Source organism: Aspergillus pseudotamarii (genome assembly GCF_009193445.1).
Source record: "Aspergillus pseudotamarii strain CBS 117625 unplaced genomic scaffold BDV38scaffold_9, whole genome shotgun sequence".
In the NCBI taxonomy this organism is placed as follows: Eukaryota; Fungi; Ascomycota; class Eurotiomycetes; order Eurotiales; family Aspergillaceae; genus Aspergillus; species Aspergillus pseudotamarii.
Genome location: NW_022475023.1, coordinates 181,612 through 199,116, shown reverse-complemented (window position 1 = coordinate 199,116; position 17,505 = coordinate 181,612). Strand labels below are relative to the sequence as shown.

General features: G+C 47.0%; 6 protein-coding genes across 6 annotated transcripts; 3 read left to right on the top strand and 3 right to left on the bottom strand.

Annotated features, from left to right (window-relative positions):
• Positions 1-1,030: 1,030 nt before the first annotated feature.
• Positions 1,031-1,572, bottom strand: BDV38DRAFT_279448 (putative small nuclear ribonucleoprotein SmG; the record flags this gene model as incomplete). The annotated part of the gene is made up of 5 exons (XM_032059019.1): positions 1,031-1,057; positions 1,122-1,154; positions 1,208-1,282; positions 1,402-1,473; positions 1,543-1,572. 5 exons carry the CDS (start codon positions 1,570-1,572, stop codon positions 1,031-1,033), a joined length of 237 nt encoding a protein of 78 aa, XP_031917056.1.
• Positions 1,573-1,809: 237 nt separating this feature from the next.
• On the top strand, positions 1,810-3,079 carry BDV38DRAFT_279447 (uncharacterized protein; the record flags this gene model as incomplete). Its single annotated transcript, XM_032059018.1, has 2 exons — positions 1,810-1,885; positions 1,953-3,079. 2 exons carry the CDS (start codon positions 1,810-1,812, stop codon positions 3,077-3,079), a joined length of 1,203 nt encoding a protein of 400 aa, XP_031917055.1.
• A 103-nt stretch (positions 3,080-3,182) lies between these two features.
• BDV38DRAFT_218625 (uncharacterized protein) lies at positions 3,183-5,381 on the top strand. The gene is made up of 5 exons (XM_032052755.1): positions 3,183-3,352; positions 3,409-3,928; positions 3,998-4,279; positions 4,342-5,089; positions 5,147-5,381. Exons 1-5 carry the CDS (start codon positions 3,285-3,287, stop codon positions 5,245-5,247), a joined length of 1,719 nt encoding a protein of 572 aa, XP_031917054.1. The 5' UTR covers positions 3,183-3,284; the 3' UTR covers positions 5,248-5,381.
• Positions 5,382-8,292: 2,911 nt separating this feature from the next.
• Positions 8,293-9,961, top strand: BDV38DRAFT_268724 (uncharacterized protein; the record flags this gene model as incomplete). The annotated part of the gene is made up of 2 exons (XM_032056829.1): positions 8,293-9,675; positions 9,737-9,961. 2 exons carry the CDS (start codon positions 8,293-8,295, stop codon positions 9,959-9,961), a joined length of 1,608 nt encoding a protein of 535 aa, XP_031917053.1.
• Positions 9,962-10,225: 264 nt separating this feature from the next.
• BDV38DRAFT_238389 (putative bis(5'-nucleosyl)-tetraphosphatase) lies at positions 10,226-11,657 on the bottom strand. Its single transcript, XM_032053669.1, has 3 exons — positions 11,438-11,657; positions 10,282-11,372; positions 10,226-10,252 (listed from the first exon to the last, which is right to left on the bottom strand). Exons 1-2 carry the CDS (start codon positions 11,561-11,563, stop codon positions 10,458-10,460), a joined length of 1,041 nt encoding a protein of 346 aa, XP_031917052.1. The 5' UTR covers positions 11,564-11,657; the 3' UTR covers positions 10,226-10,252; positions 10,282-10,457.
• Positions 11,658-12,059: 402 nt separating this feature from the next.
• On the bottom strand, positions 12,060-14,021 carry zfpA (putative C2H2 finger domain protein; the record flags this gene model as incomplete). The annotated part of the gene is made up of 2 exons (XM_032059017.1): positions 12,060-13,453; positions 13,529-14,021. 2 exons carry the CDS (start codon positions 14,019-14,021, stop codon positions 12,060-12,062), a joined length of 1,887 nt encoding a protein of 628 aa, XP_031917051.1.
• Between the last annotated feature and the right edge of the window lie 3,484 nt (positions 14,022-17,505).

The window sequence follows — 17,505 nt, the reverse complement described above, 5'->3', positions numbered from 1 at the left end:
TCCTTAAAGAGTCATTATGGGCTGCGTGCAACTCTCCCTGTATTGGGATTCTGGAACTTTCCGAGTTTACTGATCTCTGCCGCATCTTGTATGACCCGACCACTAGTGTGAAGGTTGCATTGAAATATCCGCGGTATTGGCAAGTGAAGCATCTCGGGAAGGTGAGTTTTACTGCATCATGTCCGGATCGTCTTACAACAGCGCTAATGTATCTTCTAGGGACGTCTGCATTTCACTCGCTCGAGCAAATTCCGCACCTCACTTCCATCAAAGGACGCAAATCCTGCGAAGCGCAAACGAGAAGAACCGGGTATGCCACCCCCTGCTCCTCGCATCACATTCAAGCAGTCAAAGCTTGGCCCAAGTACCCCGTCAGCAAACCCAAGTCCACGTCCGCAGCCAATTACCAAGCTGCACATCCCGAATCGATCCTCCCCCGTACCTCAAGCGCCATCCAGGACACCCGCCACTCCAACCACCCCATCTACTCCTGGGGGTGGAGGGTTCAAACTAAAATTAAAATTTGGCCAGAAGCCAAAATAAACTAATGTGTTTCTTTTTTTTTATCATTCTTCATTCATGTACCTTATACTATTGTTTTTTCCTTATTCCTCTATTTTGGAGGGAGGCTGGTAAAGGAGGCTTATGGCGCGAGGGTGGAATGAATATCGTTTCTCGATTTTATTTTCTAAGATTTCTCCTTCTATTCCCCTGTTCCGGTTTTCTTTCTCAAATGCGCGTCTGGTTTGCCGGTTTCATGCCCATTTGATGCGGTATTCTCGAGCCATGTTATGAATGATGTCTTGCATAGCAATCATCAGGCTGTGTCGTCAAAGATTATGTCTCTCGATATGGTATACCAAGGGAACCCCTGAATTTGATCCTTCAAATTTTGAAACTGCAATTTGATCGTAAACATGCTTGAGATGAAATCGAAGTGCCTTCGATCGTTCCAAAGAGAGCAACCGACCCGTAAACTCCGTATTGCATAAAATTAATCCCATGATGAAGGTGATGTCCAGCGTTCTCCTTATTTGTCGCTTATACGTTCCAGAGCCTGCGTGGTAATTGCTCGTTAGCCATATTCAAGACGGCGAGTATGCAGCAGCAGATATACTAACCTCGAGCATGACGACTGAGTTACCGCGAATGACCTGCACAGGATGATTAGTTACGAACTCCCGCCGTAATGAGTATCTCAACATACCACCATGCCAATCGCGACCTTCTCCCCACCCTGCTTCTCTTCGAAAGCCTCGTCGAGCACGATGTTCATGAATACCTGTATCATATGACCGTCAGATCCCGCTCTATGTGACTCCACTAATCAACGCTTTCGCTTTCGGGGTCGGATAGGAAAGGGTTCGCAGCAATAGGAGAATCCGGATGGCCTCAACGTACATCGTAACCTCTCAGGATACCAATGACTTTGCGGTTGCCGTTCAGTTGGCAAAATACCCGCTTTTCCATGTACTAGTCAAACAACTCCGTCAGCTCATTTTTTGTCCAAAACAACAAGGGAATGTGAGTCGCAAGGTATACCTTCTTCAACTCGGGCTGAGCTTGAGGCATCTTGGCTAATTAGTTCTGGTGAATATCCCGCCGTAATGTCGAGGTCAGTCGCGCGGCGGAACTTTGAGACAAGCAGTGGGATTAAAGCTGTGCCGGAGAAATGTTCTTCCCGGAAGCTTCCAAAGATGCGCAGAGCTCAGGTTGACGCAACTTGTTGAAAACAACGCATACCTCCCTGCGATAAGCAATATATCTCCCAGAAAGATCAAAAGGCAGCTGATAAAATATTCTTAAATAATGAGTTCCAAGTTTGCAAACCGCAGAAAGCCCCGTAAGATTGGCGGGGACGACGAGGAAGATGACGGCGAACAAGGTGAATAGTTTCTGCGCAACATGAACCAAAGAGCACTTCACTAGAATAAGTAACTAACAAACAGTAGATATCGGGCCGGTTGTTAAGCGCCCTGTTTCCTCTAAAACGAAGCAAAAATCCAAAACGCGCCTGTCGTTTGGCCCCGGAGAAACTTCAATGGCCGAAGATGGCGAACAGGAAAGTGAAGTGGTAATACCGAAACGGCAAGGACTTGGGAGGCGAGCACTGGAAAATAATGTCTTGCAGAGGTCGCTCACGCCATCGGGATCAGGTGGCCAGCTTCCACTCAGGGTTGGCCCAGAACAAGATCGGCCAAGCTATAGCAATGAATATTTGAAGGAGCTTCGGAATTCAACACCTTCAACGCCAAAGAATGCCACCGATGACGATAAAGAGAAGACTATCGATGTTGCAGCAAAGTTCGGCGAAGTTATGAAAGTCACAGCACCGGCCGCCATTCCTAGCGAAGCGGAAATTAGAGAGAAAAAAGAAAGAAGAGCGCGCTTGGCCAAAGAGCAGCAGCATGGCATCTCAACAGAGAAGGACTTTATCTCGTTGGATGATACTATGGAGGATGAAGAATGGGACTCAAGAAATGAAAAAGAGGATCTAAGGGACACTCGGTTGATTCGGGACGATGAGGATTTCGCAGAGGGCTTCGACGAGTTTGTGGAGGATGGCCACATAACTTTGGGGAGAAAAGCTGAGCGTGAGAGGGTCAAAAAGCAGCGCGAAGAAATGCGAGGGCTCATTGAAGATGCCGAAGGTATCTCGGACGAAGACGACTCGGATTTAGAGGAAAAAGCGGCTTACGAAGCCGCCCAAACAAGGGCTGCCATGGGCCACAGCGGCAAGGACTATACAGATCGACCAAAGACTCCTCCCAAAATGACCTCCCTTCCACGCCTATCAACCTGTCTTGACCGTCTACGCACAACCTTGGCCGTCATAGAAAAGTCGAAAACCCAGATGATCGATAGAATGGAAGAACTAAGAAAGGAAAAGGCCGATATAGCTGTGCGAGAAGTAGAGATCCAGGCTTTAATCAAAGAAGCTGGGGATAACTACGAGAAACTCAAACAGGAAGCTGGGCGCACTCCTGGCTCGGACGAGGATACAGCCGCCGAGCGAGGATTAGAGAGCATCGGCAATTCCATGGCAGTATCAACAAGAAACTCCGAGGACGAGACGTGATACATCCGCTCAGGCATACACGCACCTACCTTTCTGGATCGCTTACCAACATCTTAGGACATCACCCGTCGTTCTTTCCGGCGTATCGAAAAGATTGCCTGAAATGACACCCAGTTTGGCTTAAGACCTATTTATGATACCCAACACTTAGATTTCACCTACCAATCGACTAGCTCTTAATTGTTCTATCTAAATCCACCTGGCGATGATGCGAATGCCTTTCTTCTATTTTCAGCCGCTACGTAGGACTTCGCATACTGATGGGACTGCACAGTGAGTCAGATTTAGGAGCTTACTGATATGTATGCCTGGCTCATGACAAACTACAGCCGGCGAGAATCCATACCGTTCATTGAAACCCCTATTGATGGGAACCATGGAACACGCCTCCACAGGCATTTCGATGCTACTCCGATTGAACTGTTCTTTGACTTGTTTTTCGTGGCGAATCTCTCTACTTTTACTGCTACGCATGAAATTCACAATGTAGAAGCTTTAGGGGCATACATAGGCTTTCTTGGGGTGATTTGGTTCACCTGGCTTCAGGTTACTCTATTCGATATAAGATTCGCCAGGGACTCGGTTTTCGAACGAACCTGCAAGGCTATACAGCTAGCAGCTATGGTCGGTTTTGCATCTGCAGGCACGCGATTTACCACCCGTGTTAGAGACGAGAATGTCTGGGCCTTTCAATCACTGAGCCTCTTTCTCGGCGGGAGCCGAATCTTACTAGCTTTACAATATACGGTCAACAACGTCGTCTTCCTTCGTAAACGAATGAAGCCTGCTGCCAAAGGGGTCTCCATTATCGCCGCGACGCTGTTTGTCTCAAGCTTAATCTATCTAGGGGTATGCCTACCGCACAGACGAATCGTGACTACTATTGAAGCCACATGGATAGTCTGACCTGTTGCATAGATGTTTTATATCTTCGGGGTGCAGGATGGGATCCGTTCCTATATATGGACCGTTTGGTTTGCTTTGTTCGGACTAGAGATGTGGGTTATAATGGGAGTCTCTTGTGTGACACCCGGAATTGGACTCCAAGATACCCACTTGAACGTAAGAATGGGTCTCCTTACGCTAATCATTATTGGCGAAGGGGTCATATCAGTCACCAGAATTGTGAATAGGACCGTGCGGCCGGGGGGCTGGACAAAGTGGTCGTTTGTTCACATTCTAGGAGTCACTACTAATGTGGTATGGGGTCTCAGAGATTCGATCTATCGTCCCTTTAGGGGTTGCTAACGCCTCAGGAGTAGTACTTTCTGTGGCAAGCGTATTACGATCTCTCACCTAGGGGCATGCTTGGCAAATATTCCCAGCAGCTATGGGCCCAGCTCCATTTTCCCTTTCATGTGGCCCTAGTTCTCCTTCTTGAAGGATCACAGATTCTTGCCTTGACCCTAGACATTACCTTGAAGCTCACGTACCTCGAGGAAACTATCATGTTTGCTTGCGAGGAACCACGGCCCAGACCCGGAATAGCCATTGGTCTTCTTCGGAATACCATTGAGGACATGGAGATTAATTACAGCCGCGGCGCAATAAAAGAAAAGATGGCCATCGACGCAATCTTGGAAGATTTGCCCAATCACCCCTTGTGCCCGGGAGCGAAGGTGATTGGTTTCTTCATCACGAATGATCGCCTCAATGACCTTGTGGGTAATGTTACTGCCGCTCTGTTTTCTAGTATGGGAATCATACCTTCGGAGGAGACAAACATAGGGCAGTTGACTAGCTCGCAGTTGCTGAGAATGTACATGGAGCTACTCGGGTTTGTCTACATATATTTTTTCATCGTTGCATCACTGGTGATGTTTCTTTTTGCCGCCTTCGCAGTATTGGCTCGTCGCCACAACTTCTACATTAGTATTAGAATAACGACCCGCATCATCCTCGGGGTGATCTTGGCAAGCCTAGTGTCTTTCGTTGGGAAATTTGCGCTTGCGTACGATTTCATGACATCTCCCGCGATACTATACGCATTCACATTTGCTCTTTTGACAGGTGGGCCGTTCATCTTCGACTAGCCTCCGTTGTTTTTTTCTGTTCTAATTGTCGCAGTGTTCGGCGTTGACCGAGTCTTGGACCTCTATGAGAGCCACCATGAGACCAATATGAATCTGGAAGATGCAGGAAAGCGTAGTCATTCCGATAGCTCCTAGTCCCGAGCATCTCACGGATCCCTTCCTACCATAGCTTTATTTACGAATGCGTCGAATAATCAGCCATGGAGATCTACACGGAAACGAAACGCCCAACTTCAAGTGTGTCACATGAGATCCTGCATTAGGGTATCCTTCGTCCCATAGAGAAGCAAAGAAGCTGAATCAACGAGTCCAATGGTATACTTTGCCACCTCTATTTTTGCGTGGATAGTTATGTTCATATGTTACTTTCTTTCTCTTACCCTTTCCCTTCGGAGTGCACCTTTTAGACGGTTATATGATTCTGTCCCAGACTACCTCGAGAGTCCCAGCACTCATGGGAACCGATCATAGGCACGGGCCCAGGACAGATTTTCATCAAATCTCTCATCACCTGCAGCGGATGCAAGGAGGGACTGATGTCCTGTAGTACAGTGTGTCCTATAGATGCCACCACAACTCGGGATGGAAAATTAGCGCCACACATGGTAGTAGTTTGTTCCTTTTCCTGGTAGCACACCAACGTCCCTTGACCCCAGTCGTACTCACAAAGGAAATCCATTGGGAGATTAAATCTGGTCGGGATGTTTTTCACGATGTAACACCGTTGTTAGGATATGAGGTGTGTAGTGCAATGCCGTGGTTCGATTAGGGTTAGTTTTGGCACCTCCCTCCGTTCATTTTTATTTATTCCCCTGAATAATCTACCTATTAATACCTAAGAGAAGAAAGAACGAAAGAGAATAGTACTTTGCCATTGCATATTATAATAGAATATTAAGATCTCTTTCTACATTATTTACTATTTATTCTTTACTATTTTTTTTCATTTGAATTCCTCTCTTTCTATGATCGTGGGAGATCGAGCTTATCGATGTCTCTGATTGCTGGTACACTTCCGCGGCCCGTTCTTTCCGGTTTGTATCTCAGCTTCCGGAACCAAACGCTTAGGAACCCGATCTGTGTTTAATATTTCTTCTCTTCCGGGGGTTTTACCCGGCTATTTCCTGGAGAAAGAGGTACTTTTAACATGTTTCTTTTTTTGGGGATGGGATTCGAAGGCGATGTTGCATGGGGTGTGTGAGAGGGTTCGGGGATGGTACGCAGGGTGATGAGGCTGCACTGCATAAACTACACGTACAGATAATGATAAGTGGATGGTGTGTGTGCCTGGGACAAGTACAAGGGGTCCTAGGGTAGGGAAATACAATCATGGGGGCAGAGAAGTTCTGGGCCTCTCTGTCTCTGTCTCTATCATGGTATTTTCTCTTCCTGCTTCTCTTTTCGTTGAATGCTTTTTTTGTGTACCCTTTTCCTAGTTTATCTGGGAAGATGTGGTTTAAGGTATTTTAGCAGTTCATGTGAGGATGTAACAAGTTTTAGCAAAAATCAATCCGAGTGAAAGAATGGTGTAGTAGGGAGCTGCTATTGTTCCATTTCGAGGACTTGAACAAACTAGTTGGTTTGCATGATGGCAGGTCATGAAAACTAGAGGCAATGGTTCAAAGAAGTTAAGAAATTTGTACATGCGGGAGTAACCTAAACGTACCTGAGGGTGGTACTTCTGCGCTAGAATCCCTTCTTCGCCATGTCTAGCCATAGTTCCATCTCTTGTGGATGGAGCTGAAGTGACCTGCATATGCACATTACCCATGACTGGTACATACACTATCAATAGTAGAGCCACACTCCGAGAAGAAAGAAAGAGAAAAGGAGGGGAAAGATCTGGCCTGAGAAGTCTAGAGACATGCTCAAAAGGGTGGAGCAAACGTCACTTCTATAGACCCAACGGCACCACCGTTGTTCTTTCCGATCACTTCTTTGAGCTCAATAGATGTTTCGGGTTCCAAGCCCCATGGCTGGCAATATGCGGTCATCTCTGAAGGTGGCATAGGGAAGTTGATATGAACAAAGCCTTATGTGGGTATCCGACATGCCTTTGCACATTGCCCGTAAAAACTGATCCAACCGATAGGCAGAGTGCCACGAAACCTTCTTTTGTCCTCTCTGCATTAGTTCCCGATGCTCTTTTTGCCTCACATATCGCCTCTTACGCCACAAATGGTTTCTCTTTTGGACCGATTGGCTACCCGCGAGGTCGAGATTGAGACTCATCAATTGATCACCTAGTAAAGGATTGCAGGGTGACCGTTGTAAACTTAGTTCTTCCCTTCACGATTGGCAGCACCCATGCTTATTTTCCGGCGCTAGATAAACTATAGGCCATCGGCCGTCATTGTCTAGCCCAAGAACGGGAGGCAATATATCTAAGGAGAGAAAGGGCTGTTTTCACACCAGGACAGGGGATAGATGGAGGCTTGATGAAGCTTGTCAGCCATTCCAGGGGTTTGAAGATAGCTATCTTACTAAAAGAGACAGCTGATCTCGGTGACTTGTTTCCCAGGTTTTTCTTGGGCATCGCCTTTTTCTTGTCTGAAGAACGTTGACAACCAATTGCTCCTCGAGTCAAGGTTTGGGTGGGACATAACTTTGGGCAAAGTGTCCCAAGAGTGCTTTCAACCAGTCGGGTTACTTCACCAGTAAGAGGAAATTTCTCCTGCGTGGAAGAGTCTGAGACATCACGGCGCCCACTTGGAATCTCAGCCCCGTGGCCTATAGGAGCAGAAAGGTCTTATGTCCAGCCTACAGATATCACCATACGACAAATCGGTTTAGTTTTCGCTTCCGAGCCGGACTCGTTTTTGCTTTGTTTTGTTCCATATCTCTGAGTTCCCGAGCCTTAGGTTCCAGAGCAAGTCTTGTCGTTTAGAACTTGTCAGTGGTTAAGACACCACAGTCAGCTTCAAGTGGGCCTTGTGCTGAGGCCCAGAAAACTCGCCCAGGGCAGTTGGAGTATGTTTGTCGATTGTGAAAACCAATCGAACCCACGCCATATTTCCCCGAAAGCTAAATGCGCTAAATGATCGCTGCAGGCGTCAATTATACTAGCAACGTGCATCGCTCAGCAACAGCGTCTCCTGTATGTTCTCCGGTCAGCGCCATTTTGAAGCATGAATGACAAGCGATGAAGTGGCTGACAGCGATAGTTATCTGTCTTATTTTATGACGATGGTCCACCTTGATCCGGGTAAGCAAAAACCAAGACTAGCCTTCGACAGAGAGCTCGTTTTCCCTAATTTGGCTCCAGGCCATTCCCTCATTAATGATTACGGGGGAGTCTTGTCAACTAGTCTCTGCGCCCCGCAAAATGAATCAATATTGTATTCTAAAGAAGCCACCGAGAGTGAAAAATCCCAAATGCACCGCTGGCTAGAACCTAATGGCAGCCATGCAACGGACCCTGACGACATGGCAAACAAAACTTCGATGACCCACGAGGCTATGAGCAATGGTCTTGACGGCTGGCCTGAAGCTCTTACGTCACCATATTTCGAGGAAAGTAAGGTGCAATTTTATGGTTGTCAGGTCCAGTCATCCGCACAAATTCAGGGTCCGTTCATACAAAGCGTTCGCGAGATATCCATACCTCAGACTCATGGCCAGTACGCACAATACGCTGCGCATGCCGGCAATCAAGAGAGAACAGTCGGAGAAAACATCGAGACTGATGATGTCATACTTGGTGTAGCTCATCCCATTCCCCGGGTGCCCATCTTATGCATGACTGGCAGCAGCTTCTCATCATTTTCCGGCCTTGAACCTGAATCTGTGGCAACATCACCCTTCAGTACGCCTGATAATTCACGTGAATCTTGGCTCACTGGCAATAGAGCTCAAACCCAAGAATGGGCAATCAGTGGAGTCGAGTCATCCGAGCTTCTCCGAACGTCATCAGAAAAAACCTCTTTGCCTATTATCAACTGCTCAACTTCAGTTAGCGGGCCTTCTACGCCGCCCCCGTGGTCTACTGCCGGAGTTCGAGCAGCCTGCAATGTGCAACAACAAAGTAATAGCCGCGGTGATGCTCTCTGGGTCGAGATTCCATGTAAACTGAGCATGAATGGGCTTGATGACCAGGTGACAGAGGACTTCGATCATGATGCCACTGCCAACAACAATCTTCAAAGTTCGCCGCTGCAGGTTAACGCCTGTCAATATTATGCACAGTCAACTGTGACCCGCTGTCAAAGCAGACTCGGGCACGCTAGTTTTCCCCTTATCAACGAACGATTTTCAGACGATTCACAATACAGAACAGCCCAGCCCTACCATGATAGCCCCTGTATACACCACTTGGTGCAGCCAACCTTCACAACCAACAAGGGATGCTTTCTCCGAGGCCAGGGAGCTAGTAAGCAAATCGCTTGTCACAGCGACGGCAGAGACGCGTTCCTGGTGGAATGTAAGCGACGCGGGCTCTCTTACAAGGACATTAAGAGAATTGGTGGCTTCAAAGAAGCCGAATCAACACTTCGAGGAAGATTTCGGACGCTGACGAAATCAAAAGCACAGCGAGTGAGGAAACCTCAGTGGCAAGAGAAAGATGTTAGTATCTCTCAATAGACGCCCATGGCAGGGACTATTACTTATACTGACGAACCTATAGATAAGCCTTCTATGCCAAGCAGTGAAGGCCTGCATAGAAGACGACAAGCAATCCCGTAGTGATAATGGGTCTAGCTGTCGACCTCCTACCACCAGTCAGCCGCCCAAGGTGTCCTGGAAGAGAGTAGCCCAATATATTTGGACACATGGCGGCTCATATCACTTTGGAAATGCCACTTGCAAGAAGAAGTGGTGCGAGATACACGGTGTGAAGCTCTGGAATTAATCTCCGGCATGTAATGCCCAGAAAGTCCTTCAATACATGTATAGATGAAGGAAGTACAAACGGTCTTTTCTGATAGCGTTTGACTATATCCACATGACGAGCCTAGGATTACTGTTGCCCTTTGCTTGCCATCTCTTTCTCACGTGGAGTGTCCATTTTTACTTTGATACGAGGAGCTTAGTAGCAGTGCCTGTCTTGTATGGGCTGTTTTGGCTAGCTTTTACCCTGCCCTTTTTTTTTTTTTTTTTTTTTTTTTTTTTTTTTTTCCTTTTTTTTTTTTTTTTTTTTTTTATGCGTTTTTCTATGATCCCCACATTTTTTGTTTGTCTTCGTCCTTTCTCTTCTAATAGTATATTTCAACTGCTTAACTCGCTGTGGGACATTGACTTCAGGTCTTTACTGTTTCTTCTCATTGTAAGGCTTCGCATTAACGTTCCCCGTCCCAAAGCACCCCTAGTTAAGAAGGAGCGTCATGAGGACGATTGTGAGACAAAATTCATAGTAAGGAGATCTTGCGCAGATCTGGATGAGGATACCCAATTGTCGTCAGTACCTCTTTAAGGGAATCCGGGTTACGACGTAGTTCGTCCCATTCAGCCTCAGCTTTTACCATGAGCGTACCAGCAAGAATTGTACCATTTAAGGCAACGATACCAGCCCCGGAGACTTCCGCTGACGTTGTACTGTCGACTGGGATTTGAGCACTTTCACTTCTCCTCGGACAGATCATCATCACTGAATCAGTCATTGCTAGATTGTAACTGATAGCAGCTGGACCATTGGTCGTCGGGGAAGAACCTCCCGTGCTTCCCTGTGCAGCTGCCAACGCTGCTCTGTACAGGGACAAGTAAATGTGATGCAGCGTGTCGGGAGAGGGGTCCGGAGGCAACGGAAGGGCAAAATGCGCAAACGGTACCTGAGCCCATCGCAAGTATTTAGAGTCGGGGGATGTTGGTTGCGTTGAGACTGCATCGATCAAGGGCTGCCAGCTCCCCGAGTCACTTTGAGACATGGCTTCGACAGGCAAGAACTGTAAATGCCTATGAGGCTGACTCGCTCCGCTCTCATTTCCGGAGTTGAAAAAGGCGAACAGCCGTTTAGAGACCGCGCCATTTGCCTTGCTCTCCTCGCCCCATGCTTTGACGCAGGAATAAGCCGCATCCAAGTCCTCTTTCTCAAGAATGTCTGTTTGAAGTCTCCATTCTTTTGTAGCTAGGATGAAATGATTGGGAATTACGGGAAATTTGTTGAGGACTAGTATATGGGTGGGGTTCTCGCGGGGTATCTGAGCGATCAAGAGCTCTGGGGAGGGGTCTTGGAAAGGGTCGAATTTAGGCTTCGTAGTGGACTTGTCAGTGTTTGGAGCCCCTGATGGCTTATTTGCAAGAGCAGGACAATACCGAAGTTGATACTAAGATAGAGTAGAGAGTTATAGTTAGCATTGGACTTGGGCAAGATTCAAAGAGAAGAGAGTACCGGTATCCCTGCAGTCTGAATAGTGGTCAGGTGTGTTTGAGAAAATAGAAGGTGACCTGATCCTTTAGCAGCCGTGAAGCGCTTGGATACGACGGCCGGAAGACTCTCTGACAACCCCAATTGCATGTTGTTAATGACCGGTTCTGAACCAATTGCGAGGTTGAAACAAGCTGCGGCAGATGGAAGGCGGAAGGCGGGGCATGTGAGCGGGTAGAATCGAGGCCAAAAGTTCGATTGGCGCGTCACTCGATCCTTGGATACAAGTTAACCTGATATTTAATCAACTCTTCAACTACTCGCAAGTCATGTATTCGGAGAAAGAATATATATAGAGAGAGAGAGTCACATTGAACTTTGTGATCGGTGTTGGTTGACCTGATTAATTTTCATACATAAAAGCTTTTGTTTTCCCATCTTGTTCTCCTTGAAACTCTGCAGGTCCAGCCAGCCAGAGATTAGGATTGATACATCATATAAGTACAGAGTTGGGAAGATGGAACCCAGTATATCCAAAAGGAAACAAACAACAGAGAATGGTATCACACTAGCCAGACATAAGAAATATCGCTAACATCATGCCACGTATGCCAAACAAGAGCCGAACTTGGGAAACTGAAGAGTATCAAGACACCAACTCATCAATATCTACCTCTCCTTCATAAGGATGGGACAGACTGGACATGGCAATGGCCGGTCGCCCAATCATCTTTGAAGAGGGCCCATCTAGCCAAGGACCCCGTTCTTCTTCAGTAGCGTTCAGGATGCCTTCCGCGCGCTCCAAAGTTAGGACGTCCAGATCCGTCACATATGCCTCTCGATTAGTGCCGTCTCCAGCGCCACCAGGAAGATTTATACGGACTTCATGCTCGTTTTTCAGCATCATTTCATCCTTCCACAGGCTGCGTTGACCATCATACACACACAGAACGCGCCTTTTGAGGTTGATGCTGCTTCTGGGGCAACCCCAGGATTGGGGGTAACGATCACGGTTATTCCGCCGCTTCGAGGCAGTTGGGCGCTTGGTAACAGCACTGTTTCCTAGGGTAACACGGGCGGAAGAGCTGCCTCTGCCGCCTTTCATAGTGCTGTTGGCGGATCGCCGGACAGACAGAAACTCATTTGAATCATCTTCATCGTCGTCACTTTCGTCATCGTATCGATCAACGGTACCAGCCGTATCGAGCAGCTTATGCTTCTCCATGGTTTTCTTCACCTCCTCGTCCTCGTCGACTTCAGCCAGGCGTTTCCGGTTGATAGCCTCACTAGGTTGCTCCCGCTGCACAACTTGGAGAACACAGTCGTCCAAGTGCTCGTAAAATTCCTGAGCGTTGTCGAAGGTAGAAGCGCATGTGGAGCATTTAGCCTCGTCTTTGCGATACCCTGCGATAGCCTTGTTAGGCGAAGCTGAGCTCTTCTTCCGGCAATTTGGTGGTGTTTGTTCCACGCCATGCACCGAAGTCAAGTGGCGCTTGAAGACGTCTGCTCTATTGAAGCTCTTTTCCGCCGGTGACCCAGATCCTGGACAAAAGCCGCAGACCATTGTTCCTTTGTAATGAATAAGAGTATGACGATTCTTGTCATATTTACGAGCGAAGCCCTTGATATGATATGGACAGTTAACAATGGGGCATTTCTCGGGCCTCTCCGACCGATGGGTTAGTAAATGGGCCTTCAAATCTTTGAAGACGCGTCCGCAGTCAGGGTGGGGGCACCGTCCCTTCTCCTTGGTCTCATCATCAAGAGATGCGTCACTAGCAGCCGGACTCAGCTGCGAGCGACGGGAACGGTCAGAGGAGATGGAGGATCTCCGGTTATTGATCAGTGGGGAGGACATCGGGATGTGATTGAGCTGCTGCGCAACCGGCTGTGTATGATACTCTTCGGCTTGGGGAAGATAGGGAAGCTCGGGGGACTGAGGAAGTAACCCATGATAGCCGTAGTTCGGCTGCTCAGGGTATGGCATAGAAGATTGAGGAATGTTCGTTTGTGGTTGTAATCTCTCAATCAAAGAAGGGTCTGTTGATGATACATCACTCGTCAGCGATCTACCACAGCAGGCTTGGGATTGGGGGACAATGCAATTGAACTTACCAACATAGTCATCTGAGTTCTTCTTTGAATAGAGAATTTCCATGTCCAGTGAGTTGCCAGTGCATTCATTCAAGAGGTCACTCATGACCGCAGCCGGTAGTCCCAGACCGTGATTAGTGTCTACCCAGTTCTCGTGAATAGCCGGGGCAGTTCCTGAGTAAGGGGAGCCTATAGCAGAAGACGAAGCACTTGCGATTGAAGGACCAGAGGCCGTGGAAAGACCCGGCATGAAAGGTTCGGAGGAACGAGAGATTGGGGCGGAGGGTGGAGTAGCCGGCATCGGCGGGAAGTTGGTCGCTTTATTGGTATCGGAATATGCATCAACCGACGGAGTATCGTAATAAGTTGACTGGGGCAGTCGTGAGGAATTGGGACCTTGTCCGAAGCCACTCAAGTCCACGTGAAAGGTAAAGGGCTCGGTCAACGCAGGATCCATGGTGAAATGCTGGAAGTATGGAGTTTGCTGCTGCCTCGGCGGTTCGAATGCCAGCATTTTGCTATCAATGTTGTATTGTGGAGGAAAGAGGACAAAGTCAGGGTGATCACTGTGGGCTTGCATGCCCGCTTTTGGTTCAAGGGTTGGTTATTCTCAGTATGTGGGGATCGGAATGCGAGGGTTGAGATCACTATTAGTGTCAATCGTCAGCCACCACAAATTCCAATCAGAGACTTGAATCAATCTTGTCGGCTTGCGCGCATAACAAGCGATGGATTGAGTTTCTAGGAGAAACGGGCCGCACGGGGAAACATACAATCTTTCAAAGGGGCCAACAATGGATATAAAAAGGTCTGCTCAGTAGTTCCAAGAGATTGCGTAAGACCGATCCAGGAGAGGAACAGTTGTGATGCGAGGCAATGGCTCAGGACACAGAGGATTGTGTTGGTTTGAATTGGCACGGCAATGTTCTGCAATTTCCCGATTGGGATAGGGTCTGCAGAGAGATAATGGAGCAAAAATAGACAATGTGATATACAGAGGAAGAAAGACTGAGTAAAGCAATCGACCCGAGCAGGCAAGGAATCAAGGCCCTTGCTTCCCAAAGTAAGTGAGGATGACGAAGGATAAGGAAGAGCACGAGATGCTTTTGTAGCACACTCTCAAGGAATTCTACCAGAAGGATTCCCGTGCTGAGAGGGGAATGAGAGGCGTGCGGAACAAAAGAAGGACGGAGAGAGGGGAGCAAAAGCATTGTTAAATGTTATGTGATTGCTGGCCCTATGAACCATCTAGGATTCGCAAGTGGATTGGCCTACTAACTAGGATTGACTAACGACTACGAGCGAACTAAGCAAAACAACGCTAAAGAAACCCATCCAGACTACTGGAGGTGGAACGCGCAGCAGGAGACAGGGGAGTCATCTCTAGCGGCGCGACAGGTGTGGGTGCGTGTGGGCGGATGATGTCGATGATGATGGTGGTTGAATTGTGGAGCGCCAGAAGACTAAAAAAAAAAAAAAATAATAATAATAGTAATAATAATAAAATAATTCAAAAAAAAAAAAGGAGACTAGTGGAGATGTCCGACCAGCAGGGGCAGGCTGTGATCAGGGCCGAGTTTTAGTATCGTATTATTAGCACTACTCCGTACATCTTACTACCATGGCACGCTAACATAGGTTGGTAACTATTCTTACCATACCGCTAACCCTGCATTACTGCACAGCCAGCAGTTCTCCATTTTAGCGATCTACTTCCTATGTTAACCTCTTTCCACTTTTTTTTTTTCTTTGCTTTTCTTTTTTTTTTTTCTCTTTATTTATTATTTTTTAATTCTTCTTACGAAGTTATTTTTTTATTCATTTTATTTTCTTATTGAATTATTTTGACTCGACCTTTTTTCCTTTCTATCTTACTTTTTACAGCAACTCGCAACTCAGCAGGAGTATACCTACCAGAGACATTTCTTTGTCGATGCTGAAAAATCCTTTCCCTTGACTTTTTGAGAGATATTTCAAAGATAGAAGATATTAACGAGCACGACTCTCATGGCAGGTGTACTCTGGAGTAAGGAGTTCTGCAGAAAGTACTGTACTGTATTAAAAGCTATTCGTCATGAGGACCCGTCGTGGTACTACTAGTAGTGGTAATTGAGGTAAAAATATATGACCATCTCATAAAGGTCAAAGGATCCACTTTTCCTCTCCCAATCCTTTTGTCAGAACAACCATAAACCCATGAATCTGTAATCGTAGTACACTTCTTCCTTTCGAGGTCTCCGCCCTATGAGACTTTTTCCCTTAAGGGTTCCTGCATTGTATTTCATGAGCACATGATAAAGGGAAGAGGTTCAATGGTTGCAATTCCTGACAGTTCCGGACCGCTCTTCCCTCCCTTTAGGTTCTATCTAAATATTTACCCTCAAGCCCACTCTAGGTAGAAGCACTGATGGGCTTTTTTCATGGCACCCCATTTTCATCCCTACCATGCGTGCTAAAATACCTGGGGTCTGGGGATCCAGTCGGAGACACCGCCCATACATACAGAGGTACATTCCTGACACATCCGTATGCGCATGTGTCATCGGCAAGTCCGTAGCACACAGACCATCATCGACTTGGCGTGCTCGGTAGCCTATTTGTAACCTTGCCAATTACTTGAAACAGCTTATGGAGGATTTATCAATATTATCCTCCTGATAAGATGGTGGCAAACTTCGTCTCTCCTCATTCTGTGAAGAAAGAGAAGGGAAAGGTGGGGGGGAAAGAAAAGGAAAAAAAAAAAAAAAAGGAGAAGCGGCCACGAAAATCCGGGCTAAGACATGGATTTGAAATGGAATATTAGTTAGTCTTTCCCTTTTCATTTCGCATGAAGCTCATCAACCCCAGTTTCTCAAAGACAAATTCAATAGTCAATGCAGAAGTCCACTCCCGTCACAGTTATGAAGATCTAAAGCCAATTATCGGTCAATGCTTGACAGAAAACCGACAAGCAGAAGAGAATGAATGACAAGTCGTAGTGGCATATCTCATCTATAACTTGGCTAATCCAAAATTATCTACTGGTAACAAACCCATTTTTCCCGACCAGCCGCTTCTTGACACCGTCTGTCCCGTCAACTCGGTTCAGTCAGATCGACCACAAACACCCCCAAGAGCGACATTCAAAATTACCCAACTCGTAGCAAGTTAAATAATTGGATCTGGACTGTAGCCGCCAATTGTGAACACTATCGCCGAAACTCGACGATCTTTTCTACTTTTGAGTCCACGATGCCCACCTTTTTTGAGAAACGTGCATTTTTGCGAGGTTCCCACGGGAATGATTGGCCCTGGGTCCTTGATATGCAAATGAAGCGTCATCGGACTATCGAGGTCATTTTACCAATCACGGGCCGTAGATGGTTCCAGACGGGAAGACGATTCTCATTTAGGGCCGCCCGACATCAGGTGCCGGACAATCATTCTGCCCAATTTGAAGTGGTAGACAAAACGACGGCCTGTTGAATAAGTTATGCGGAGAGCCGCACATCTCCTATGCCCCCGGTAATAAGGAAATTATAATGAGATTATTATTATTATTATCTCTGATGGGGATAGATGACCCCTTGTTCCTTGACTTACCTCGTGACTTGATTACCTATTCCGGAAGGACTCTCTCAGGGGATTGTCAGTACTCCGTACCTCGCCTACATAATGGTCCATGGTATTGTATCAGGGCTATGCAATTCCGTCACTTGGTAGCAGCAAGGAAACCCACGAGTTGCCAATCTTAAAACAGTGATGTCAATATCTCAATCATATCATGACGTTGTGACAATTCAACAAAGGAATCTTCAATCCGAGCAAAACTAGCTGTGGCTCATGCAGTGGCTGAGCCCTGCTTTTCCGGTATCGACAAGTTAACCTTTACGATACGTACCGGACGGCAGGGCCGAGAGGAAGCGATCGTGTTTGCTGGACCCAGCAAACCAAAGACCCGAGAAAGTATAAAATAAAATAAAATAAAAAGGACAAGGCGGGGAACAACAAATCCCACG

Excerpts from the sequence above, each read along its gene's own strand:
- BDV38DRAFT_218625 (XM_032052755.1), top strand. The coding sequence starts at position 3,285 with ATGATGCGAATGCCTTTCTTCTATTTTCAGCCGCTACGTAGGACTTCG. Across the intron at positions 3,353-3,408 it reads CATACTGATGGGACTGCACA|CCGGCGAGAATCCATACCGT; the intron begins GTGAGTCAGATT and ends GACAAACTACAG. Across the intron at positions 3,929-3,997 it reads CAAGCTTAATCTATCTAGGG|ATGTTTTATATCTTCGGGGT; the intron begins GTATGCCTACCG and ends CCTGTTGCATAG.
- BDV38DRAFT_238389 (XM_032053669.1), bottom strand. The coding sequence starts at position 11,563 with ATGCAATTGGGGTTGTCAGAGAGTCTTCCGGCCGTCGTATCCAAGCGC. Across the intron at positions 11,373-11,437 it reads TTCAGACTGCAGGGATACCG|TATCAACTTCGGTATTGTCC; the intron begins GTACTCTCTTCT and ends ACTCTATCTTAG.